Source organism: Biomphalaria glabrata, chromosome 1 (assembly GCF_947242115.1).
Source record: "Biomphalaria glabrata chromosome 1, xgBioGlab47.1, whole genome shotgun sequence".
NCBI classification, from domain to species: domain Eukaryota; kingdom Metazoa; phylum Mollusca; class Gastropoda; family Planorbidae; genus Biomphalaria; species Biomphalaria glabrata.
In genome coordinates, this window is record NC_074711.1 from 38,762,095 (window position 1) to 38,789,591 (window position 27,497).

General features: G+C 33.6%; 2 protein-coding genes across 5 annotated transcripts; one reads left to right on the top strand and one right to left on the bottom strand.

The window, feature by feature from the left end:
- Window positions 1-1,512: 1,512 nt before the first annotated feature.
- Window positions 1,513-13,322, top strand: LOC106079727 (GPI ethanolamine phosphate transferase 3-like). 4 transcript variants are annotated; one of them, XM_056035527.1, is made up of 9 exons: window positions 1,513-1,604; window positions 2,462-3,508; window positions 5,233-5,389; window positions 6,004-6,171; window positions 7,276-8,539; window positions 10,521-10,793; window positions 10,905-11,066; window positions 11,569-11,810; window positions 12,374-13,322. In XM_056035527.1, the coding sequence occupies exons 2-9, from the start codon at window positions 2,736-2,738 to the stop codon at window positions 12,572-12,574; spliced, it is 3,240 nt and encodes a 1,079-aa protein (XP_055891502.1). In that variant the 5' UTR covers window positions 1,513-1,604; window positions 2,462-2,735; the 3' UTR covers window positions 12,575-13,322. The 4 variants fall into 4 exon arrangements, with proteins under 4 accessions (XP_055891502.1, XP_055891511.1, XP_055891531.1 ...); XM_056035536.1 differs by having other exon boundaries at window positions 1,544-1,591; XM_056035556.1 differs by lacking the exon at window positions 1,513-1,604 and adding an exon at window positions 1,818-1,902.
- Window positions 13,323-13,453: 131 nt separating this feature from the next.
- LOC106079726 (lysosomal acid glucosylceramidase-like) lies at window positions 13,454-24,171 on the bottom strand. Its single transcript, XM_056035569.1, has 10 exons — window positions 24,064-24,171; window positions 19,957-20,145; window positions 19,692-19,835; window positions 19,249-19,382; window positions 18,235-18,407; window positions 17,885-18,122; window positions 16,604-16,825; window positions 15,390-15,553; window positions 15,142-15,261; window positions 13,454-15,029 (listed from the first exon to the last, which is right to left on the bottom strand). Exons 1-10 carry the CDS (start codon window positions 24,140-24,142, stop codon window positions 14,924-14,926), a joined length of 1,569 nt encoding a protein of 522 aa, XP_055891544.1. The 5' UTR covers window positions 24,143-24,171; the 3' UTR covers window positions 13,454-14,923.
- Window positions 24,172-27,497: the final 3,326 nt, after the last annotated feature.

Sequence of the window (27,497 nt, forward strand, 5' to 3'; positions counted from 1 at the left end):
TTATATATATATTAACCCTTCCCCCCAGACATAAACTGATAAACTAGATCTATGTAGTATGTATGAATTGTATGTCTAAGGCTATAAGCTCTCTCGTAAAATAATAGGCCTATCTTTATACTGCAAACAGCAAGGAAAAAATCTAGAAAATTTTACCCGACCAGAATTCTTGAAATTTTAACACTGTAGTTTGTAGGCCTATCTTTTAAAAAAAATTGAACACCAGGTCGTTGTGTTTTTTATTTTACATTTTTTTAGACAATAATTTCCGTTGTCCTTATCAGTGGCATCACTAGGGGGTGGGCCGGGTCAAACCCAATAGGGGATATCGACCAAGTGGACTTAAAAAAAAATAATTTAAAAATGTCAGATTAAAAAGCTTATTCGAATCTATGTATATATATAATTCTCCTCTTCCCTCAAGAGTTTGGACGAGAAGAAGAAGTAAAGAAAAGATCACTCTCTTATTTCTGCGGATAGTCACCCCACAAAAAAACAAGAGGGGGGGGGGGGGGGAGAACACGTCGGTATTCACATCTGGACTGTCAAACCCTGCTCGCTCGTATCCCCCTTCGTCCTGCGGGAGGTTTGGACTAGGAAGTAAAGTATCTTCAACTCTAAACACTAAATAGCAGCGCCGGACTTAACCATTGTGACTAAGATGTCATGGAAAGAGAATTAGTATATCTACTATATATATTTACAGGTCACTATACCAGGGCCGGACTTAACCATTGTGGGTCCCTATGCGAAACGGATTTCGCGGGGCCATGTTTGGGTAGGGAAGCGGACAATAAGTGAAATTTAAGTGTTTGAATTAGAAAATAAATTCGTCTATGCATTTTATTCATTTTTTACTACGTAGCCTACATAATTACTTTACGAGCCTTGCGTGTAGCAAAGTCTTAGGCCTACAGTATATCATAATTCTGTTTCCTACATTTATCACGCTCAATAGCATGAATTACCAAATGTTTCAATCTATCTTTGAGAATTGTTGACCTCAGACCTCAAGTAATTCTTCATTAGTCTGAAGCGCAAGAAGCTTCTTTCACCAGATTACCCAATTACGCTTATGCATAATGCCGTTTTTATTTATCGCGCGTTGGATTGGTGTTTTCCATATTGAATGACACCCCAAAATGACAACTTTTGACTATATATTTCCATATATTTTATGGACTTTTTCGTATATTTTGCAATTTCGGAGATTTCCAGGAGCTCCTGGTAAATCGATAGGATAATATGGCGCGAGAAATTTTAAGTTATAAAATGGTTTAATTTAATAATTTATACACATTGAATTAGAGCGACTCCTATGAAAGTGCGGGTTCTATGAAAGTGTGGGGCCCACTGCGGTCGCATAGGTCGCAGTGTCCTAAGGCTTGCCCTGCAAAATAGCGGCGTAGGCTACGTACGCCACCGGTCGACTAGTAGTTGTATAAACTTAATATTCTTAATGGAGAAATTATATAATTTAATTTATCTATAATAAAGTCTTCATATATTATTTGAATAAGCAGTAGTTAGCAGTCAACATTTAGTCGGGGAGATAATTCTTAAATCAACAAGAAAAACCTTCACTCCTTCAGTTCAGTGAACGAGTGATTTAAAATTTAAATTTTAAATAGAGTCTAGAGATACATCTAGAATCTAGATGTCTAGATCTAGATTCTAGACTTTATATAGATTAGAATATATATATATTTATATATATTATATATAATATAATTATATATATATATATGAATAGATTTTCAATAGATGCATCAAATGCATGTTTAAAGTTTAAATCTAGATTCTAGCTAGAATTCTAGATATCTACATTTTATTTTCAATTTATAATGTTCAATTTATGTTGGCGTACTATCTAGAATATCTAGATCTATCTATTCTATGGCAGTATGTGTGTTAGTGTTATGATTTTAATTTTATTTATTTTCGTCTCACTCACCACTGCAGTCTCAGTCTCATAACACTCAATCATGGATCTAAGACAATCTAAAGTTTAGTCTTTAGACTAAATCTAGATCTAGATCTATGTAATGTAACTTAGCCTTTTTACTAATTTTTAGGTCATTAAGATTTAAGTAGCATAATAATAATAATAATCTTTATTGTCCGTACATACAAAATTTGTCTTACAATTTGACACATTTGTGCATTACACCAAACAAAAAACATTATAACTATAAGAAACCAAAGTGTACATTCACACCAGACTCACTCATAATTTACATGTGACAAAGTTTATATCAGATTGTTCTTATTTAATGATTTGAACAATCTGATAGATTCTAGATCTACATGTAGTAGTCATCTACTATACAAAGATGACAGTCATAGATGATCTGGATTAATTGATTAATGACTAATATTTATAATATATGTATTAAAATTTATATATATATAAATTTTAATAAATACAGAATTTACTGATCAATCTGTCACTTTTATTTAGCTTTTCAACTATTTTGGTTAAGACATCTATTGACTCTACTTGGCTGCCTGGTCGTGCGGTTTGCATGCTGGACTGTCGTTCAGATTTATCGATGGTCCCGGGTTCAAACCCTGCCCGCTCCCATCCCCGTCGTCCTGCGGGAGGTTTGGACTAGGAAGTAATTATCTTCAACTCTGAAGGAACATCCGAAACATGTGAAACAAACAACAAACATTTTACTTAAAAGATCTCGCTAGAGATAAGTAACACTACTGATGCAACAATTATTTCAAGAATGCTTATCCTGAAAACCTTCATACTTTTGGTATTCATATATATACTTTCCTTGAGTGGTATTCTAATTTTTCTGAAAGGATTTTTATTGTCAAGATCTGTTGTTGAAAGGAAAAGTGAATGTTTGGTTGAATTTGCTCTTCGAGCAGAAGATAACCACACACACCATGCCAAAGGCTGCTGGATGCACAGTCGGTTCAAGCGAGCAATCATAGTACTAATAGATGCATTAAAATATGATTTTATGGAATACAATGAAACACTGGGCATTGATGAAATCCAAAACATACATTTCAAGAATAAATTGACCATATTACATCAACTAAAAACAAAGAAACCACTTAATTCCAGGCTGTATAAATTTATAGCTGATCCTCCAACCACCACAATGCAACGGCTGAAGGGGCTAACTACTGGCAGTTTACCCACTTTTGTTGATGCTGGCGCAAACTTTAAAAGTTATCATATCACAGAGGACAATATCTTAGAACAGCTGGTTCAACAAAACAAAAAAATAAAATTTTTTGGTGATGACACATGGCTGGGTTTATTTCCTGATCAATTTCACCAATCCTTTGGATTCCCTTCCTTTAATATTCAAGATCTTCATTCAGTGGATGATGGCATACTTGCAAATATTTATTCAGAGATGAAGAAATCAGATTGGGATGTCATCATAGCTCATTTTCTTGGTGTTGATCATTGTGGTCATCGGTTTGGTCCTAATTTTCCAGCTATGCGAGACAAGCTGTTACAGATGAATGCTATGCTGAGGTAAATAAACTTTTATTCTGAAATTATTTTGCTTTACTAAAAAGACTGGCTCTTTTAAGCTCAGTCAGGTTCAACTTTCACATTTATGCAAAGTATTAAACGAATATTCCTATTAGATTAGAGAGTAACACCATTAGTAAAATCACTTCTAAACTTAGAGACACTTCAGGACAGAAGAATAAAAAATAAAGTAGCTATAATACTTAAAACACTAAACTATAATTTACAAATAGAAAAAAAAAACAACTAATGATATATTCAAAGAAAGAGGTACATTTCTTATTCCATGCTCTATAACAAATTCGTACAAGTGTAAGTGCTCCTTCTTCCCTAGTGTCATTAGAGAAAAGAATGGGTTGACTGAATCAGCCTAGAAAACCAATAACTTGGTAGAATTTAAGTCATTGATTAACATGCATGACTAGATTGACATATGAAATGCATCTACAGGATGTAATTATCTTCTTTTTTGAAGTAACGTCTGTAATGTAAAAGATAAGATGTGGGTGAAAATGCCTCTCCAAAAAATAAGGATTTTTAGCCATAATAAGAGATGAAGGTGACTAGTTAATTTTCTTCTTAAAATCTTGACCTTTAATCTCCTACATGGTATTGTATCATAATCCTAGACTCCCTCATAATTGTTTTATATTTTTAATACTAAATTATTTCATTAAAGATGTAGTATCAAATATTTATAACCCTAAAATGTTGACAATGTTTATATTATATACATCTCTCTGTGCATATTGTTGGCAGCCTTCATGTATAGAATGACTGTATTTCTTCTTGTGGATGTAGAGCTCTATTCTCCAGAAACACTTTCTCCCACTTACATTGCTACCTATCATTGTCTGTCAAGATCCAGTCTTTTTCTACTTGGTTTGTTTTGTCAGTTTTTCATTACTTTGCATCCCTACTTTGCAGTCCTTACTTTGCAGTCCCTACTTTGCAGTCCTTACTTTGCAGTCCCTACTTTGCAGTCCTTACTTTGCAGTCCCTACTTTGCAGTCCCTACTTTGCAGTCCCTACTTTGCAGTCCTTACTTTGCAGTCCCTACTTTGCAGTCCCTACTTTGCAGTCCTTACTTTGCAGTCCCTACTTTGCAGTCCCTACTTTGCAGTCCCTACTTTGCAGTCCTTACTTTGCAGTCCCTACTTTGCAGTCCCTACTTTGCAGTCCTTACTTTGCAGTCCCTACTTTGCAGTCCCTACTTTGCAGTCCTTACTTTGCAGTCCCTACTTTGCAGTCCCTACTTTGCAGTCCCTACTTTGCAGTCCCTACTTTGCAGTCCCTACTTTGCAGTCCTTACTTTGCAGTCCCTACTTTGCAGTCCCTACTTTGCAGTCCTTACTTTGCAGTCCCTACTTTGCAGTCCCTACTTTGCAGTCCCTACTTTGCAGTCCTTACTTTGCAGTCCCTACTTTGCAGTCCTTACTTTGCAGTCCTTACGTTGCAGTCCCTACTTTGCAGTGTCCCTTGTCTTCACTTCTCTCCATGTCTTTGCTTTAGTTACCATCTATGTCTTGATCTTTTAGATCATATATCTATGTTTAGGGTTATAATGTCTTTTCTGCTTTTAGATCATGTTTAATTACATTATATATATATATATATATATATATATATATATATATTATATTATTATATTATATTACATTATTATATATATATAAATATATATATAGTGTGTTTATACTATCTTTTTTTAATTACACATATAGCAATATTACGCAGTTAATGCAAGATGACACAATACTTTTTGTGATGGGAGATCACGGAATGACAAACACAGGAGATCATGGTGGTGATAGTGTTGCTGAACTTGAGGCTGGACTCTTTATCTATAGTCCTACACAGATTGCATCAAGTCAACAAAAAGTATGTGTAATCTTTTTTTTTTTTTACAAGGCTTCTATCCCAAGTACAGTACATACAAACTCATACCAAAATCTTGTTCTCTCTATCACTTGTCTCTAAGTCTTATGGACCATTGGAGCACCAAGCATGATCTGTTGACTTTCTCTTGTCCTCTCTCTCTCTTTTGTCAGGATTAGAGTATCTTTCAATTACAGGCCTGTCCATTCCTTGACATCTTTGTGTTGATTTTTTGTCTCCTTCTCCTCCTTTCCCTCAGCCTGACATTAACCAACAGCAGAAATTGCTGGAGAAAATAAAGATCTTTGTTTACTTCTTTTGTAATTAGGATTGAGCTGCAGATAAGTTAAATGGCTATTGAAATTAACTGGAATCAGTCTTGCACTTAAATAGCAGTATCAAACAGAAACTACCTTACTTAGCATTTTAACTGAAAAAGTGAGTGATAGGAATGAAATAATGGGCAGGATTCTGACTCCATGATATTAAAAATGTAAACACTTATCTGCTCATTGCACATTGATCTTCTCATTAAAAAATGTATAACTTAAAGTCTTAAAGCAAATTATGTAACTAGAAACAAATCTTTTATTTATGAACAATTGTATTTTCCTAAGGATGATAACACAGTCAAGCAAGTGGACTTTGTACCAACTATATCTCTGCTTCTTGGACTTCCTATACCATTTTCTAATCTGGGAATGGTTATTACAGATTTATTTACTCACTGCCCCTGGTGGAGCACTGCGACCAATGACATTCGACAAGCTTATCATAAAATTAAGGTTAGAGTGCTTTTAAAATGTATCTATAAATATTGCAATGAAATCTAGCATTGAGGTCATTAGTATCAATTTGCAATCACTGATAGTTAGGTCTACATTATCTTCCACATTTGTTATGCCAGAAGCACATCACTACAAAAGAAATAACATAAGAATAAGATTTAAAGTTAACTATTTAAATTTGTTTTTTAAAGTAAACCAGAGTTTACCAAACTTTTTATTTAACAGAACACTTTTTACAGTTGAAGAACACTATTTTTTTTAGAGTGGATTATTTCTTATTTGTTTCAATAAAAATACTACTACTAATTAAATCAAATTCTAAATGTAGCTTTATTATTTATTTTCCTGTACAAAACTATTTTAAAATAGAGGCATATAAAAAATAAGACTTCTATGGTATTGCAAATCCTTTTCGTACATATGAGTTGTAGGAAACTGTAGTAAAATAATGATAGCCTGTTTTGAAATATTGTGGACAGTTTCAAACAATTCAGACAAACTTAACCAGAAATCATTTATATGGTTGATCAAATTAAAGTCAGAATCTAGATGAGCTTAAAGTTCATAGCGATCTTGTTATAGAAATTTTTTCCATTACCAAGAAAAGCTAATTAAATCAATTTGTATTATCTTTTCTGCATTTACGAAGGAATTAAATCACATGTACAGGCCTACTAGCTACTTACTCCAATAGTTCATGGAACACCTATTCACGCAGAACACAGCTTTGGGGAAACACTGAAGCAAAAGATAAAATAAAATATTTATTATGCTAGAGTATCAATAAGTATTTTTAAAGGCTTTATTAACTCTCAGTCAGCTTAGTATGAAGCTCAAATTTTGAAATATTTTTGCTAAACCTAAAGATTAAATTCAGTCTAAGTTCCTAGTTACATTTAATAAAACTTGTTTTAGCATAGAATTTATTACAAATAACATTTATTTATATACAGAACACATTCTGTATTTCATTTTTTTTTAAAATGTATATGATGAAAACATCAGCACATGCATAGCAGGTTGTATTTTAAATCTATAATTTGTAAACATTTGATAGTCCCTGAACATTTAATTCTAAAAATTGAACCATCTTTATTTCAGGCTTTAAGAATGAATGCTTATCAGATCAGCAGTTATCTTTCAGCTTATCAGTCACAGGCTTCAGACTTGCCAGAGAATGAGCTGAGAACATTGCAACAGTTATTTACTAATACTGAGCAAGAGATTCAAAAATACATCACCATGATGGCTAAGGATGGTGTGAAATCCGACACCTTGTCTAAGTTTCAGTCTTTGGAAAATTCATACAGGACTTTTATCAGAGATACAAGGCAGATCTGTGAAAATGTTTGGGCTAAATTTGACCTTAAGTGGATGCTGATAGGCATTCTCACATTAGCACTGGGTGTTGCTCAGAGTTTGTACTTATGGGCATCTTGGAGCAATGATGAAACATCTCTTCCTACATCCGCTAAATTTCTTTTAGGAGGATCATTGGCTTATCTCATTTGTATTGCAGTACATCTCTTCATTTTTCCCACATCTGTTCCCCTGATGCCTGTCACTTTAGCTGCTCTACTTATAGTTGCAAATTTTGTCTGTGTTAAAAGTTTTATGCCAGAGATGTTTGTTGTGAAAAGGTATTTCACACTAGTCAATGTAGTCTCAAGCGTATTGTTCATTATGAACTGTTGTATCTACTTCTCAAATAGTTTTGTGGTTAACGAGGATGAAATCTCCATGTTTTTATTACAAACTTTAGTTTGTATCTTCAGTGCCAGTATTATTTTGTCCAAGAAGTCACTTCGGGGGAAAACTGAGCACACCAAATATTCCAAGAAATCAAAATCCAGTTTTGATATTATGCAAGTGGTATTGCATCCTAAAACTGTATGCTTCTTTGTGTGTCTGAGTCTTTGTGCTCTACTGAGGCTCTCCTCTTCTTTTATTCCTTGTAGAGAAGAACAGGTCTCATGTAGAAACTCTGTATTTCCTCAGCCTTTGGCTTCCTTAGAAGGTGCCACAAAAAACAAAAGGTATATTTTTAGCATTGTTAGCTTGGCAGTAATGGTGTATGCATCCAGGCGATGGCTGAAACATTTTGGTAACTTGAATGGCACTAGTCCTGGGGTGGTTGCCATGTTGTATGGTCCTCCTCTGGCAGCTTTATTTACATGCCTGCATTGGGCCCTCCAGGGTCTCTCGGATCTGGTCAGTGACTCATTCACACCCTGGCAGCTGGCACTGATGGCTCAGGCTGTTTATGTTGTTCTGTTGGTTTCCATAGTAACTCTTACAGTGTGGCCACTACTTATATTTATGATTCCGTCCAAAGCAAACTCAGCACTTTATCTTTCACATAAAGGTAACTTTAAAAAACTAACTTATAGTTATTTGATATCAAGTTACAATATCCTTTTTTCTTTATCATGAATACAACTAGTGTAATCTTTTTTCTTTTGATTAAATTAAGGTTATTTGTTGACGACTATGTGAAAAAATACTATCATAACAATATTTCTTCAATTGTAATGTTTAAAAAAAAAAAAATGTATGAATGTTATAGTGCATCTCAAATTAAGTAAGGATATATGTATTTTCTATAAAAATGTTTATATTTTATATATTTTGCTAAAGCATTATATTTGAGCTATTTACATTTTAATTTTTTTAAAAACTCTTTCAAGAACTTCATTTTATAATCCAATGATCATTTGAAGAATATTTACAGATTGACTTGCCCTGAATAGTTATTCAATTAGAGACATACAAATATTTCAGTGTAGATTTTGTGTTTAGTACAAGATAGTATTTTGTATTAAAGTCCTGGTAGTGACAAGTATTTTGGATTTAAGTCATGCTAGTGACAAGTGTTTTGGATTAAAGTCCTGGTAGTGACAAGTGTTTTAGATTAAAGTCCTGCTAGTGACAAGTGTTTTGGATTAAAGTCCTGGTAGTGACAAGTGTTTTAGATTAAAGTCCTGCTAGTGACAAGTGTTTTGGATTAAAGTCCTGCTAGTGACAACTGTTTTGGATTAAAGTCCTGCTAGTGACAAGTGTTTTGGATTAAAGTCTTGGTAGTGACAAGTATTTTCGATTAAAGGCCTGCTAGTGACAAGTGTTTTGGATTAAAGTCCTGCTAGTGGCAAGTGTTTTGAATTAAAGTCCTGGTAGTGACAAGTATTTTGGATTAAAGTCCTGGTAGTGACAAGTGTTTTGGATTAAAGTCCTGGTAGTGACAAGTATTTTGGATTAAAGTCCTGCTAGTGACAAGTATTTTGGATTAAAGTCCTGGTAGTGACAAGTGTTTTGGATTAAAGTCTTGGTAGTGACAAGTATTTTGGATTAAAGTCCTGCTAGTGGCAAGTGTTTTGGATTAAAGTCCTGGTAGTGACAAGTATTTTGGATTAAAGTCCTGGTAGTGACAAGTGTTTTGGATTAAAGTCCTGGTAGTGACAAGTATTTTGGATTAAAGTCCTGCTAGTGACAAGTATTTTGGATTAAAGTCCTGGTAGTGACAAGTGTTTTGGATTAAAGTCTTGGTAGTGACAAGTATTTTGGATTAAAGTCCTGCTAGTGGCAAGTGTTTTGGATTAAAGTCCTGGTAGTGACAAGTATTTTGGATTAAAGTCCTGGTAGTGACAAGTGTTTTGGATTAAAGTCCTGGTAGTGACAAGTATTTTGGATTAAAGTCCTGCTAGTGACAAGTATTTTGGATTAAAGTCCTGGTAGTGACAAGTATTTGACTAAAATTAGAGGTCTATTAAGTTCACTTAGCTCTTAGTGAGGTAACTTTGTGCATCAGGAGGTGATTGTTCTGGCCATGAACCCAGTCATTTAACTCTAGGACTTTACAATTCTTGTCAGTCTCACCTGTTCTATAGACCTTAAAATCTCAAAAGAAAACTGTAGCCTACTGTTGTTGTTTTTTCATTAGGGTTAAAACTAACTAATAAATATAAATATATCATCATGTGAAACAATAAATATTTATAAAAAAAAAAAAAGTAAAGTTCCCCTTTCAGAACTTACGATCTATAGGGCAGAGGATGTTAAGGTCATCTGTTTTTTTGGCCAACGGTTAATTAGCATGGTCTCATGTGGCCGGATAAATGACCAACCGCCTTTACTTTCCCCAACATAAGTCAGGTACCCATTAGACTTGGGTGGACTCAGGGGCGCCCTAAGAATCCCAAAATTCAAAATCCCAGTGTTCATCCAGATTTCAACCCAGTACCCCAGGTTCGTAAGCCAAGCGCCAGCCACTGGGCCTCCAATAAATATTTATGCTTTCAAATAATAAATTTGGTTGACAAATATGATTATGTTTGAACATTCATTTTCAGGTGACTTGCAACATATTATTCCAACAATCTACAACCAGTTAAAAGTAAACTTCCAGCAAAGTCATAATGAAAAGGATAGTGAGAGATCACCCATTATTTATGGACTTGGATCTGCATATAGTGCATCTATTTGCGCTTACCTTGTGCTGTTTGGACTGTTACTGACTTTGTTACTGAGTGATGGAACAGCGCCTAGCATCACCCTTGGAATATTAGTTCTGTATTTATGTTTAGAGTTGTATTCTGCAGCCATCGTCTCAAATTCAAAACATGGTAAATTTTTCTATTTTAAAAATTTTTTTAAAATTTCTTTACTTTAAAGAAAACTGTTTTACTTTTTAAACAGTGGAATGTTTTAAAACTTAGTATTGTTGTTTGTTACAGAGGAGGACATGTCATCTCCCAGGTGGGCAGGATTAGTTTTATTCAATCTTCTGTCGACTGTATTCTTTTATACCACTGGTCATCAAGCCACTGTCCCAAGCATCAGATTTGAAGCTGGTTATGTAGGCTTTTATGGTGACCTCAAATCATTTATTTTACCAGGTACTACATTAATTTATTAGTTTAAAAAGATCTGGTATAATAATTTATCTGATTGGTATGTTAATTTATTTAATCTTAGACTATTGATGAAAATATGCTTTTGAAGTATATATGCTCTTTAATTAATGTGTAATTATTTTTTTTCCTATTTTTAAAAAAATACCTTTTATGTTGCATATATATTTTTTACAGCAATAGTTTCTGGTTAGGGCAGCTAGTACCAGCTAGCCTTTGCTCTGCCTCTCTAGCCATGTTTTATCGAAAATTAATAAAACAAAATCTAAATAAAATTAATGTAGTAAATATATATATGAAACTGTTAAGTTTTGCTGGAACTATATTTTTAATATTGCCATTAAACAATATTGAATGGTAAAAGAGTTAGGTTTTGCTGAAACTACAGATTTTATATTGTCATACAATTAAGTTGGTCTCTCGAGTCTACAACAAACCCTTGCCATAAACAAAAATAAAATGTCATGCATACTTTATTTTTAAACAGGTTTTCTGGTGTGGCTCAATACATTTGCTGGACCAGTATTCTTTAGTTTGGCTGGACCATTGGTCATCTTTTGGCCATTACTATTCAGTGGGTTGGCCAGTTGGATGATAAATAAGAAATCAGAACAGGTCAAAGAGAAAACAAGTTGGCAAGGAGACTTCAGTATTTTCAACAATGGAATCAAACTCAACAAACATTTATTTAGTCTTGTCTGTGGAACTATCTTCATTACTTCTTTGAAGGTAAAACATAACAGTTTCTTAATTAATACATTATGTAGCAAGGTCCTCAATTCAGCAGCCAAGTGCTTTACCATTCAATAACCAGATCTCTTAGCTCATCCAGCTCAAGTGAGTATCTGATTTTTCAAGGAAAAAGTTAATGCTAGTTGATCATCTTCTCATCAACATTGGTCTTGGGAAAGGTGAAAATTTAACTGCTCGATGAACCACTTGGCCTCAAAAAGGAAACTTTTTTTTTCTTAAATAAAAATTGCATAAACTCTAAATATGGGAAATAAAAAAGTGTTGTAGATTATTCTGCTATTGAATATGAGTGTTTCAGGGAAATTCTAAATCCAAACCTGCAATGGGATTGAAACTCTAGAACACCAGTTCAGAAACCAAGAAACTTTACTATTCATTGGTCTTGCAAGAGTTCTTTTTATTTAAACAGAATATTTCAAGGAAAAGCCTTTAATTAGTATAAAAACTGAACATTAAAAAAGGTTTATTTATGTGGGAACTATTCTAACTACCTTGTAATCTAAAATTATTATATAAAATGTAAATCGTTTCTATTTCAGCTCTTGTTTGCCACATGTGCTGCTGCACTTCATCGAAGACATCTCATGGTCTGGAAAATATTTGCTCCCCGCCTAGTATATGAGAGTGCCCTGTTTGTGACAGTGACAGCTTGTATGTTTGTTGTATGTCTTTTTGTACATAGAGTTGACAGAGCCTTGATACAATTTGTGAAACACATTCATCCAGATAAAGATAGCTGAGTTTATTTTTTGTTAAAATATTATAATCAGGTTGATAGGTTAAGTTTTTGCAGTAATTTATTTTTCAATTTTAACATCTTCCCATGATGCAATATGCCATAACATAGTTGCTGGCCCTTCAGTCTTTTACTTGAAGTCTTCCTGCAAGAGAGATTAGTTTGATTGAAATGAAGAGTTTTCCTGTTGAAAATTTTCACAATAATAAACCATAATTGCATTAAAAAAAATCCTTTCATGTACTTTTACTGGTATACGAGTTGAAGCATTTATTTGATTTCAAAATGAACTGAGCTAGTATTAACTACTGTAGTGGTATTCTTTTGAATACAGAGTATCTGAATATTTGTGTATGTCTGGCTGCATGTACTTCAATCAGATCAATCTTATCTTATGTAATAATCCAGAAATTGATATTGTGTATGAAAATGTGTCTGTGAAATAATTTTAGGAGAACAAGTTGAACATTGAATCTATTAAATGCTATGTCACTTTATCTTTTATGTACTACTTTCAGATCTGAGGTTGTTCATATCTGTTTCAAAGATTTCAACCATACTTCCATTACTGAAGTAGATTAATACTGTTGTTGAGTTTCTCTGAATGTTTAGTATGTTTTTATAATTAAGTACATTTATGCTGGGGTCCAATAGAATAGTTTGTATATAAAACTATTTTTAGAAATGATCATCCTAGTTTTTATTTGACATCAGATGTGCGTGTGTCTCCAAGAAATAAAATTTTATGTATAGTTTTCTTTCCCTCTTTAAATCTTTGGTATAGAGATTGAATTTGATAAAATTAGTTAAGTCAATTGGGCATAATTTCAAAATAGTTAATTATTTCCAAAACTTTTCAATCAACAACACAACAAAATGAGAGTATGATTAAAAAATAAATATTTTGTTTTTGTGAATTATATTGTAAAAAAATAATTAACTCTTTCTCTCCTAACTGAGGATACCAACGTTGATTCCACTAGAATGTTGTAAATAATTACAGAGAGAAAGAGTTAATGTGTTGTTTTTTAAAATACAAAATTGCACATTTACATGAAACAAAACAAGATACCCTTAGGATCACAGAAGAAGAAATGGAAACCTAAAATTTTCGTTTAAATGCCACAAGTTGTAAGTTTTTCAACTCAACAGTAGTTTCATGCTCCAAAAATAACATTTAGCATTTGTGTTCTAAGCCTACCCCCACACCCAAACACAACAAACTTTAACAAAATTATTAAAAAGAAACAATATGTATGATTAACAATGTCATGTAAAAAAAAAAAAAAGTTTATCTTAAATACAGATAATAAAAAATCAGTTGTAACAACAAAATATTCCCATAACAAAATGTTTACCTTTCATTCATGGATATTAATTTTCCATTCACATATAAATATCATAAAATATGTAACTGCTCTTTGCAGAACGTAATTGAAAAGATATATGCATGCCATTCAATAATTTATCTTAAATTCACAGTAATTACAAATGCTGTTTTGCCATTTACACTTTTATTGTCAAGCAAACAAATGCATACACAAATTTCAATTAAAAAGCTAAGCATCTCAAAAGATAATAAATAAATGACTAAAAGGAATTCAAAGCATAACAATATGGAATGTAAGTAATTTAGACTTTGTTTTGTTCAATGACCAATTCTGGTTTAAAAAAAAAAGACATTTCTGGAAAAATCCAATTTGTGACTCAATATAATTGTAAAGTTATTAACCAAGTCTATGACTCAAAATATATCCCTTATGATTTGAGCCCAAACTGTCTTATCTGGTTAAAACGGTCAGAGAAAAATCCAATATACAGTTCAACATTTTAATATTTCAAAACATATAAAATGGAATATGTAAAAAAAAAAATTGCTTATAATAAATATATTTTTGATTTTAGATAAATGGTTAGAAACATTTATATTAAACAGAGGTCAAATTTTTAATATCCTGGAAAAAAAACAACAGGATAATTTAATATTGTATAAGGGTATTTAAAAACATCGCAAATCTATCTGTCTCTAGTATTCATCTGCTAACTATTAGTGCTAGTTTGAAGAAAAGGTACACAAGTTAGTCATCCTGGTATAAATTATTTTTAATACTTATACTGGTGATGTGTTGTTCACTGGATTAAAATTTAATTCAAATTTTACACTATCTGATTTACATTATCTAATTCATCTTCAACCTAGATTTCTAAAATGACCCATGCATTAATTAATATACCATTCTGACCCAATAGTAGAATGGGTCTTCTGATCTTCAAATTGAGCAATAAAATGAAAAATGAATTAATCAAAACAAGATGTTTTATATTTTGATTAACAAGTAAGTGTCAGCATGGTCTATGACAACCACCAAACTACAGTCTGTATGGAGTTTCCAGGAATGGTCAAAGGTATGTATCCAGTCACATCATCTGTAAGCTCAATAGTTTCTGGTTGATATCCCCTAGGAAAGTAAATTAAAAACAAATAGTTAAATGTTGGATTTTAATGTAATCCATACAAAAACAGGAGAGTTTAGAAATAATGACATAAAAATAGGTTTTTGGAAAACGTACAAATTCAAAATGACGACAACGACTGACTTGTCTGGACGAAGAAAGGCTGTTATTTCAACCAAAGGTTTGTGTGCTGGTGAATTTACGTTCAATCCAATGGAATCTGAGACAACATATTTACTGAAAATAATAGAAATCACAATATACTAGTAATATATATATTGTATACAACAGATTAAACATCACTGTATCTAAATACAAACTAAAAACTTGAATTTACAAGTAAATTTTAATAAAAATGTTCAGACCTAAAATGTCCTAGAATATAATACATCGGCTGCTTATAGAATTCATTCTTTTCATAGTTGACAATAATTGGACTATCCACATAATTGGACACCCAGTTAGGTCCTCCAGTTAAATCAAGAGCAAGATTCCAATCTGTCCAGCCAGTGACCCAGTTGTTCAAATCCTGATAAATTAATGACAATGCTATAAACGCACACAAAAAATCTGCTTGATTGAAATATATAATGGTTCATAAATTTATTGTGAAAATGTGCAGATTCAAGAAGATTAAAACACTCACCATGTGACAAAAAGGTTCAAGAATTATTTTTTTAAAAACATAACCAACAATGACCAAAAAAAAAAAAAAAAAAAAAGGGAGGGAAAGGAGTAGAGGCCTATTTATGCACAAAAAAAGGAGCCTTATTTGTTCACTAATGTAAAATTTTATATTTAAAAATGAATTAACTTACAAAGTTGTTTCTAACCAATGGGTCAAGTGTTTGAATATTGATTTTTAACTTTGGACATCCCTCAATCAAGACAACCAAACTCTAGTGGGTACCTGATATTAGGAGGGCAGCTGGTTAATGTGACAGCTGATGATACCTTGATAAATTACCAGGCATAGAAACAGCATGTTTTACTTTTTACAAGGCTTGTACTATGATTTGTGGGAGCATGGTGGCTCCAGTCAGGAAAAGTAAAGGCGGTTGGCCACATGACACTCTCGTTAAAGGTGGGCCAGGGAAACAGATGACCCTGCCCTATATTTCGCAAGGTTTGAAACTCAGACATTAGTTAGGGAAAGTACAGGTCATGCTGGTTACATCACATCACATTCACTGTCTGCCATAGAAAGAGATGACCTTTACATCATCTGCCCTACAGACAGCAATAGATGAAATGGGTACTTTATTGTGTCTACTTTGTTTGGTAGCACAATGTATAAGGTTTAAATACTCACTGCAACCACACCCTTTCTTTCTAACTAAATTGGAAACATTCTAATGTAAGTAAGTAGTTTCCCTGCTTGCAAAATTTAAATGTTTCAAAGTTAGTGACTAAAGAATATAAATGTTTATAATTACTATAAAATATAAAAGTGGAAATTTCTTAATTTGAACAAAATTAAAGATAACAAAATCAGCTTTTATTTTTGATGTCAATAAAACTTCTAAGACGAACTCAAAGTGGGTTATCATGACATCAAGTTGGCAAACGTGTGACTCACTATTATAATATCACGTGCATAACTGACTGCTCTGTCCCAAGCACCGAGATCCACTTTCATTTGCCATGGCATTGAGCCCTCGCAGGCTTCTGTTCCGAAAAGAAACTTGTCAGGGTACAAGTTGTGAGCTAAGGTCATGATGTCTGAAGGCAGCACACCATCCACATACCAGTGGACGGCTACACCTGATATGTACTTGCTGGCCTCAGGGTCCGAGAGAACCTAAGAGAAAGTTTGTTAAGAAATAGAGTACATACAGCAACCATCAAACATCTATAAAACATTGTAGGAATTAGAGTTATATTATCCTATAAGCTCATCTATCATTGGAGATGATCTTCAATGGAGCAGTAAAGAAGTCAGTCAAGCTGATTTCTAGTTACAGTGATCTCTCATTTTTTGTGGGGGATGAGTACAAAATCACCAGCGAAAAAAAAACAAAAATTCTGGGAATTACAGGAAAGATATATATATGTCATGAGGATTTAGACTTTTAAAATGTTCCCTGTTCTGGTCATAATCCACCCTTTGCATTAAACAGTCATTTTAATATGTTTTTCAGCAGGAGGTTTTTGAAGTTTTGAGTTTTAGGCACAATGGCACAATTTAGGCCATGTGGTGCCCGTAGTCCTTCAAGGATTACTCTCCCTTTATATCAAAAGGGCCCCTACAGTTAAATTATTAAAAGCAAGGTCTATTCACAGTTAAAATAGTAAAGTGATGTCTAATCAGTTTGTTGAATAGAGCAATTCCTAAATTACCATTTATTTTAAGTTAATTTCACTCGGATATGAACATAAACATGTAATGTACATAAGAAATATTTGTAGATGATATATTTGGTTTAGAAGAATTTCATGAAATTTAAATGGATTTAATGAAATATTTTGGCTATTCATCTTCATGGTTTAATTAGATTTTCCCTCAATATTCGCAATATAGTGGCCATAAATTCCATTGAGAAAAAAAAATGAGAAGAAGCAAATCTGCAAAAGATGAACTGCAAAGTAAAAACGGCTTACTGTATTTGCAAAAAAAAAATAAAAAAAAATGGGGAAAATTACTAAAAGTAGATTTTGATTTCTTTTTATTGAATTATAAATGAAAATATAGCTTCAAATATAATCATCTATCAAATTTTCAACACAAAATTTGTTTTATTGAGATTTTTAAAAAGAAAATATAATGTATTTTCTTTGTATTTTTCCCTTTCTTTGGTCTACATCTACGCTTAACTGAACTTGATAATCTTTTAGACAGAGTTAATTGGCATCAACTCACAGTTTTCATCCATGTAACTACAAACAACTTTTGGTCATCTAGGATCATCAGGTTAGTGTTCTTGTAACTGCTGTTTTGTAAGGCTGGACCAAGATCTAATTTGATAAAATCCCTTTGCATCTCTGGTGTAAAGCCCAAGGATTGGAATGGGAATTTAGCCATCAGCCCATCAGTGGGTTCATTTTGTGCTGTTATGCCCCAAAAACTGATATTGTTTTTTTCATATTCTTCAAGAAATCTAAAATACAAAACAGTGAACAAATCTTGAGCAAGAAACAATATTTCAGATCACCATGGGAAATAACAATTAGAAACAAAAATGATTAATATGGGGGAAAAGTTGAACTTGCTTGATAAAATAAGTAGCCCAAGCTTTGTAATATGGACCTCCTGGCTGTCCAATTAAAGTACCTTGACCAGTCATGTTATGTTCTGTTTTCATCCACGCTGGGGCACTCCAAGGGCTAGCAAAAAACTTGATAGGCCTTGAGGTAACAGATAGAGCTGAGCGAATAAATGGAATCTGTGTGCAGAAAATTTTTTTTTTAAAGTTTCTAGAACAAGTTAAGAATAATTACATGTAATAGAATTAATTCCATTGCTAGCAGACAAAAATACTAACATAATTTTTTAAAATAACTACATGGAGAATCAATCATCTTAAAAAGGCTATGAATGATTAATTTTGATCTTGCTACTTACGAGCATACAGAAAATATAATAGCTTATTAGACTGAGAAGACAGATTTTCAAAGAGTGTATATGAAGAGAAGATTTGGCATCGGTAAGCTAAAGGTTATGAACCAAATTTAGTACAGATGTCTGCCTAAAAGCTGGACTGGTCATACACAATCAAAGGTGAATTTAGTATCTTAGGGGTACACATTTATATTCAGGAGATGGAAGACTATAGCAATAACAAAACAAAAACATCACTATTTACAACTAATATGATTTTCTCAACCTTTTAATTTTTTAAAATAAAAATACACAAATTTGTAGTTTTCTAAATATATATATATAAAATTGAAGGTCTGCAAATGAAATAGCATAACTATGAGATGCACTAAAAATAAGTATAATAATTAATGTAAATAATAGATTTTTGTTTCCAAATAGAAATTAATTGCAATTGAATGCCCAATAGCAGCATGCAACTTACAGATGTTCCTTTTTAAATTAATGCATACATTTTTTACATTATTTTTTTTTATTTGTTGTTTTTCAGTTAATGTCTAGACCTGGGCATTTGAGCATCTTTATGACCATGTTACAGAAAATTACTTATTTCAGAACTTAGGAAGTTTTAGCTTAAATCTTAAAGAGAATTATAAGACCATTCCCTGTACTAATATGTAAAGTACCTTGTATTTAAAGTCTTCAGGAGCCAAAGTAAACTGGCTTAAATTGAAATCTCCTGGCACATCATCATAAGAATATGCACGGGTAGAAAAATCACAGCTGGCAATGGGAACTCTTCCAATAGTGTATTCTAGACCTGTTTACAAGTACAGACACAAAATATTACTGAGCGTCAAAATAAACATGAAACTGTGAACTTATTTAGAAGCATCGTGTTCACAGATTGTTTGAAGGTGTTTGTTTTTTAATGTAAGAAATCTTTATTAACATTTTAAAAAAGGTGTCAAACAATTGAAATTTTGTTACAGTAAGTAAATATATAATTGCTAAATGATGTTAAAAATATATTAAAAACTAATATTAAAATAAATACAAAAGTTAATAGGAAAGAATATATTAAAAGAAAAAAAACAAACAACTACTTAACAAAATTAAAACTACTTACCATCTTTAGAATAATAAGAATTAATCAACTTTGTCTGTGCTGCAGCTGGCAACTTTGCTATGTTTATTCCTGCTGCATCTGTAAAAGCACCACCAAATCCAAGGATGCTTTGGCGTGTCTCATTCAACTTTATGTGGTATACAGCTGTTAGATATTTAAAAATATATTTAGCTTTTTGTTTTAAATCTAGAGCTAAATGAAATTGAGTGTGTATTAAGTGAGTGTATGATAAAAAAAAATAATTATTCAACAGAAGGCTACTTACTGGTAGTTTTGGAACTTTTGCTGATTGGTAAAATTTGTTTGTTAGCCCTCAGTCCAGATTGTGAGGTAGTAAAAACTACATAATTTCCTTTTGAAACAGGGTCAGCTGATGGAAATGTGTCACAATATGTTGCATTGCAGACACAGACAATGTAGCCAGACTTCACAATAAGTGGTGAGCAAGGTGTATCTAGAATTTAATAAAAACAATGGTCACTCTGGTTGATAGGATTGTTGTATGTAACCAAATTTGATTATATGTATTTGTAGGGTAACAGAGTTATTTATTTTCTGTGTATGTCCAGCGTGTCAGAAGGTCATATCCAGTGTGTGTGTTTATAGAACTTCAATAATGTGAGACGTGCTTGTATTCGTTCACTGTTTACTGTAACCTAATTTTGTTGAATAAAGCTAACATAGTGGTTTTCTAGTATTTGTTTTTTCATTATAGTATATCACTACCCTGTTATGCTTAAGCTTCAATTAGTTTTTGTAATCAGAAAATGTTATATTTAGCATTGAAAGCTCCTCCTTCTTTGATAAAACAAATTGATATTTATAAAAAAAAAAAAGAAAGAGTTAATTAAAGAGATGCCTGGATGTCTGGTGCACACTCTGGACTATGTCTTGATGGAACAGTTATTTCTCTGAATATGATGACTCGAAATATAATTACTGAGAAAACTGAATACATTGAAACTAGAACCACTATTGAACTACTGGTGGTGCCAAAAGTATGGTTGGATGCTACAGGAAATGGAAGAAATATATAGGTTTTTAAAAAGTCATAAAGCCCAATGTGACTATTCCTTTGTAGCTTCAGTGCATTATTCACTGATAAATTTTTTTAGATATGAGTTAAATCTGGACCAGGTGATGAAGATAATGGTCAGCTCTGTAAACTTCATCAAATAACTACATGCATTGAACCACAAAACTTTCAAAGATTTTTTGACATGACATTGAAATGTCAGATGTTCCTTCTTAACAAGGGATAATTACCCTATGCGTATCCATGCTAAGTCATTGGTTTTCATGGCTGATTCAGGCAACCTGTACCATATTCTAATGGCACTAGGAAAGAATGAGCACTAGTAAGTGTGAATTTGTCCTAGCATATGAAATAAGAAATGTCCCTTTACTTTGTGTTTTTCTTCTAAGTATTTTACTAGGTTGTGTTTTTGTATATTATAGTTTAGTGTTTTAAGTATTATCACTACTTTACTTTTTTAGTCTTCTTTTCTGAAATCTCTCTAAGTTTAGTGATTTTAGTGTTTCTCTAGTCAAGTGTGTGTATTCTTCTGTTATAAATCTCATAGCTCTATTTTGCATCTGTTCTAGTTTCTTTAAATGTTTTCTAGAGTTTTTGGGTCCCAAACAATATTCTAATATTGGTGTAACCATGGTTAATGGCTGCCTGGTTGTGCGGTTTGCACGCTGGACTGTCATTTGGACTTATTGATGGTCCCAGGTTCAAACCCTGCCCGCTCCCATCCACCATTATCCTGTTGGAGATTTGGACTAAGAAGTAAACTATCTTCAACTCTGAAGCAACATCCGAAACATGTAAAACATAACAATTTAAAAAAAAAAAAAAAGCATTTTAGTTTTATGTTCTTGCTTCATTTGTAGCACTATTCATTGTTTTGAATTGATTTTTTTAAAATTAAAAAATAATTTCATCAATATGATTAGATTTCTCTAGGGGATACTATGAAAACTTTTAAAAGTATTTGTTAAATAACACATCTAGTCTAGAGGTATTTTGAATTTTTAGTCTGTGTAACTATAGTTTACCATGAATAAGAGGTAGTTTTTCTTTCTATAAATCTATTATTTAATTATTAGAATTTAGACTCTAGTAAGTAATAACTTCATATAGATTATTATTATAAGTATTCTAAGACCTAAGCTAGGCTAAAGTCACAGTAAAGTGGCGGAGGATATTCCAGCTACCGTCGCCTCAGCGTGGTGCCTACGTCCGCCAAGGGATGCGGATAGGCTAAGAATGGTAGCGCACATAGCTCTCAGTGGGCTACCACATGTACGGTCAAGAGACTGTACACTGCATGTGGTAGGGATGTAACAAAGGCTCGCTAACCCGTCCAACCCCACACCGATTCATTCCCCAACGGGGGCCATACGCGCTGTGATGGACCCTCGCACGGGTTCTGTGGGACATTATAGGCATATGAAAGGCCCCCACGCGGCTCGGCCTCGTACGAGAGGGGGATACTTGTGCTGGGCTCAAGGGGGTCATGTCCAGCGACATACCGGACGTGAATATATGATCGTTTCGGATAAGGCGGGATTTCGGACAGAGAGATTGGTGAAGAGCCAATGCCTCATCCTGGCCATGGATAAAAGCCTTTCCTTGGTCAAGAGGTCCTTTAATAGGGAACTGGACGTTCTCGGACCTTCAGACAGTATTCATGGAGAGAATGGAATATTGTTTTATGAGAACAGAATTATAATTCCTTCAAGTATGAGAAATGAAATTCTCGACAAGTTGCACATAGGTCAGTTTGGTCTTGAGAAAACCAGATCCAAGGCAAAACAGAGTGTGTTTTGGCCAGGATTGTCCAAAGATATTTTTTCGACAATAATGAAGTGCGCAACATGTGCAACGTTCAAAAGAAATAATGTGAAGGAAAAATTGCTACCTCATGCTGTACCAGACAGACCATGGAAAAAGGTTGCGACAGATTTGTTTGAATGGCGAAACAATGACTATTTGCTTGTTGTGGACTATTTCTCCAAATATCCTGAAATAAAACGACTAGAGAACAAAACAGCAGAATGTGTTATCAGGGCAATGAAAGGTATTTTTGCTAGACATGGCATACCAGAAGAAATAGTGAGCGACAATATGCCATTCAATAGCTATCAATATAGAGAGTTTGCTTCTGAATGGGGTTTCAAGATAACAACATCAAGTCCCAGATACCCTCAATCAAATGGACAAAGTGAGGTGTATGTTGGTATCGTAAAGCAGATATTCAACAAAGCATACAAAAGTGGGAAAGATCCATATCTCGCTATGCTCGAGTATAGAAATACTCCGATAAGCGGACTGCTTTATTCGCCATCACAACTGCTGATGAGTAGAAGACTCAGGGACATCATTCCAGCTGATCCCAAACTATTGAAACCATCGGTAGCTGAAAATGCAGAGACATTACTCAACGAACGACAGAGGAAAAGCAAAGTGAGGTACGATGCAAAAGCAAGGTTACCTAAAGACTACTCTGTCGGGGAGAAGGTGAGAGTTCGTCTAGGACAAACATGGCAGAAAGCAGTCGTCATTAAGAAACATCCGTCACCCAGATCTTACATCATAAAGACAAATGATGGGAAAACATACAGACGAAATCAACGGTTTTTAAACAAGAGCTACGAAGAAGACATCTCTGGGTACTATGACACTGACGAAGACAATGAACAGCAAACTGTTAGAACAAAAGAAACAGACAATTATGAACCAACATCTAGAGAACTTGCTGTGCCGGTCAAGACAACCAGAAGTGGTCGAGTTGTCAAAATTCCTTGTAAATATAAGTATTAAGAACTTTAAAAGGAAGGATGTGATAATAGCTTCAAAAGGAAGGATGTGTTAATATTAGAAGATATTACGTCATTGTTTGTTGTCTATGTTTTATGCGAAAGCAAAGAATCGGATGGAAATAAAAGTTAGTTATATATGTCTACCTTGATCAAGACAGTCTCGTTATTATCATTATTAAATAGTAACGTCTACAGTAATTTATTATTAATCTGTGACTACAGAACAAGTACTACTAGATTATCTAGTAAATTCTAATTCTAATGAGAAAGTACAACTAAAATTAAATCAATTCAAAAGTAAAAGTTAAACTTTGTTAAAGTCAATAAAGTTAAACTTAGTAAGACTTAGTTAAACTTTATTCTTAAACTAAACTCTCGAGTCTAAAGTCTAACTAACTAAAGTCTAAAGTTAAAAGTGCCAGGCCAAATCTAGACTTCTAACTCCTAGGCCTTAATCTAGGGCTACGGCTAGATCTATCCCTAAATATTGTGTCGAGTCTGAAAAGCACATTTAGTAAATGTCGAATGTCTTAATAACGCTTACCAAGCAAGCAGAAACTGCATTTAAATGAAAAAAAAATTACAATAACAAAGCATAAATAATTTTTCAACAAGGATGCCATTTTAATTATCACGTGACAACTGTATGACAACATACGCTTCAAATATCCATTCGCGTTTTTTTAAAGAATTTATTCGCTTTTCGTTTTCTTCTTTTGTGCTCAGCTATGCTACGGACATTGATCTTAATGTATTTATTTATTAGAGGTATAATACGGCCACGTTTTTTGGAAAACGTTTTCGAGTTGAGTAAAAAAAAATTTCAACTAGATCTAAATCGTTGTTTAAAGTCTGTCATTTTTTATCCAGTTGTGTTGCTGGTTGGAAATCATTTTCACCCACTGGCGGATCCAGAACTTTGGAGGGGAGGGGGGGCGATTTTTTTCCAAACCCTAACCCTAACGCCCAGTAAACCCTAACCCTATGCATAAACGTGGGTACAGCATATATATATATATATATATATATATATATATATATATATATATATATATATATTCGATATATGAGAATAAAATAAGACTTTCTCAATCTACGGCGAAAACAAACAGTCATGTTGAGGCCTTTCTCTTGCAAGCTTGAGGGTCTGGGAGAGCGCTGTAAGTTTTATCGGTGGGGTTCGGGGCGAAGCCCCGACACCCTAAAGCGTTTTCTTGCATTTTTCACCGCAGAAACGCATTTTCCTGACATCTACAGCTTATTACTTATTAGTGGGGTTCGGGGCGAAGCCCCGACGCCAAAAGCGTTTTCTTGCATTTTTCACGGCTGAAACGCATTCTCCTGACATCTACAGCTTATTACTTATTAGTGGGGTTCACGGCGAAGCCCCGACGCTAAAAGCGTTTTTTGGCATTCTTCACTGCAGTAACGCATTCTCCTGACCTGCAGCTCATTATTCATTCTATTATAAAGGACCTTTTGAATAATGTGGAAATATATGCTAATATGAATTTATAGTCCCTTAATACATTGCAAATATAACCAATTTGTTCTTTGAAAAGATAAGATACCCAACATATTTAGATTAAGGCTTTGAGGACCGCCGCCGAAAAAAAAATATTCGATTAATAATATTAAATTAAATTCAAGTATAAATTGTGAGTTATAGTCCTAAATTTATTTAAGTAGAAAAATATGAGATAGAGTAAGGTTGGAAAAAGTCGACTAGGAAAAGAATATCTGGCTTTTGAACTCATCTCAACCGTGACTGTTATATTGACAATTTTCGTTTGAATTATAACTTTTCCAAAGCAAAGTCTTTCTTAAAATAGTTATGATAAATTCATGTGAAATTACACAAACTCTATCTGGAAAGGGGAAGGGCGGTAAAATGAAAACGATTAATCCTCGCTCCTTTTTATAATTTCTGCTAATGATTGCATTTTGCATAAAAGAATAGAGGTTGGGCGACTCGATATAAGAATTTACTTTATAGCATATATAAATTATATTAGTGACAGATTTTTTAAATTTTGTAATTTCTTACTATAATACAAAAAGAAAAAATATTGATTTGTCCGATGGGGGGAAGGTGATTGCATGTATCGCACTTCCACCTATTTATATTATATAGATATTCGACTAATTTTGTTCACATACTATGATTTCTCCATAAAAGTAGGACCGCCCCCCCCCACCCCACCCAAAGGGTTTAGATGGGAAGGGCAGTAGAGGTATTCGCTCCTCCCCTTCCAATCGGCCAAAGATGAACGACATAATATGAAGACCGGTTAAAATACCAATAACAAGTTTTAATCACATAGATATTTAATTGATTCTGTTAGCAAGCTGTGATTTCCGCTAATAAATAGGACCGCCCCCCACCCCACTCGAAAGTTTATGGTGGGGGGGGGGGGGCGATTTGATGCCATCGCCCCCTCCAGACCCTGCAAATCGGCCAAAATACTAGAAAAGGGGGGGGGGCGAAATAATCTAAAAATAGGTTGAAATATAAATAATTAGTATATATTATTAACATAAGTAATAAATTCGTATACAAATTGTGTGAATTCTATACTAAAATTCGTCCGCCCCCCCCCCTGGGGTCGGCCGAGTGGGGGGGGGGGGCGATCGCCCCTACCGCCCCCCCCCCCTGGATCCGCCAGTGCCTAGTAGGGGCCTATCTACTTCTTTCTGTAGCAGTGTTTTTATTTTATTTTTTTTAAACCCACGAGCCCGTTTATATAGTCAAAACCTGCCAACGGACCCCTAATTGAAAAAAAATTACATAAATGTTTAGTATATAAGTTACATATGTATAAAACAACAACATTTTTTTAAAAAGAATGTTTAAATAAAATTTAAAAAAAAATATGACAGATGTGAATGATGAGATTTTGTGTATGTATTTATGCCCTGCTCCAAGAGTACTTGCTATTTTCTAGTCGGATTCTTGTATTTATGATGAGGTTCACTAAATTACGGCTATGAATCTACGTTTTAGCAACTAAGAACTTCTTCCTAATGGCCCATAATTCAGAATATAAAGATGGAATCTGATTTAGTAACCAGAATTTGTAGTATTTTTCTTCAAACATTGGTTAAAGTTTCTTGTTTGTGGATATTTCAGTCAGCTGCTTCTGTATTAGAGTGGATTTATCGGTGATTGAATCTGAGTTTGTCCACTTGCAAAAGTGTTCAATACCCATTTTGGAATATCTAAGTGAAGAATATTTTCAGATCTTTGGCTTAGGTCATCATAGAATAATACGTAATACGCATTTTGAACAGTAGCGATAGGCGGGTTGATTATGACTAGGACCAAAAAAAAAAAAAAAAAAGCCTTATTTAGCTAGCAATGTGACATGAAATCATGAGAGCTCGCAAAGTCAACCTTTCTGCAGGGAACTGCCAGGAGAAAAAGTAGAGGCAAACAAAAGAAGCATCATGAAGTGAACAGCAAAGAATAGACGCGTTTGTCGATGAATTTTAATCTTGGCAAAACGGTTCGGTTTCAGAATTTGCAAGCTACAAAATATGGTGAGATCAGATTATCAACAACTCTTCTAGTTTTTGAGATCTAAATGTGACAGAAAACTAATAGCGGCTTTTTCCACTTACATGAGCCGCTAAAAGTGGCACTGAAAGCTCATACGATAGGTGAAACACCTGTTAAGCTAAGTGCCAGAGAAATATTGCCATGTGTTCTCCACGAGAAAAAAGCTTAAAATAAAATTCAACTAAAATAAAACACGTCCCCATTACACGTGAATACATTTGCAGATGTCACAGGGCTATAGCTGTTGAGCTTATCTTCTTATCTTATATAATACAGACGTTACTTCAAAAAAGAAGATGATTACGTCCTACGCGTCATGCATTTAGTCATGCATATTAACCAATGACTTAAATTCTGCCAAGTCACTGGTTTTCCTGGCTAGCTCAGGCAACCCATTCCATGCTCTAATTGCACTAGGG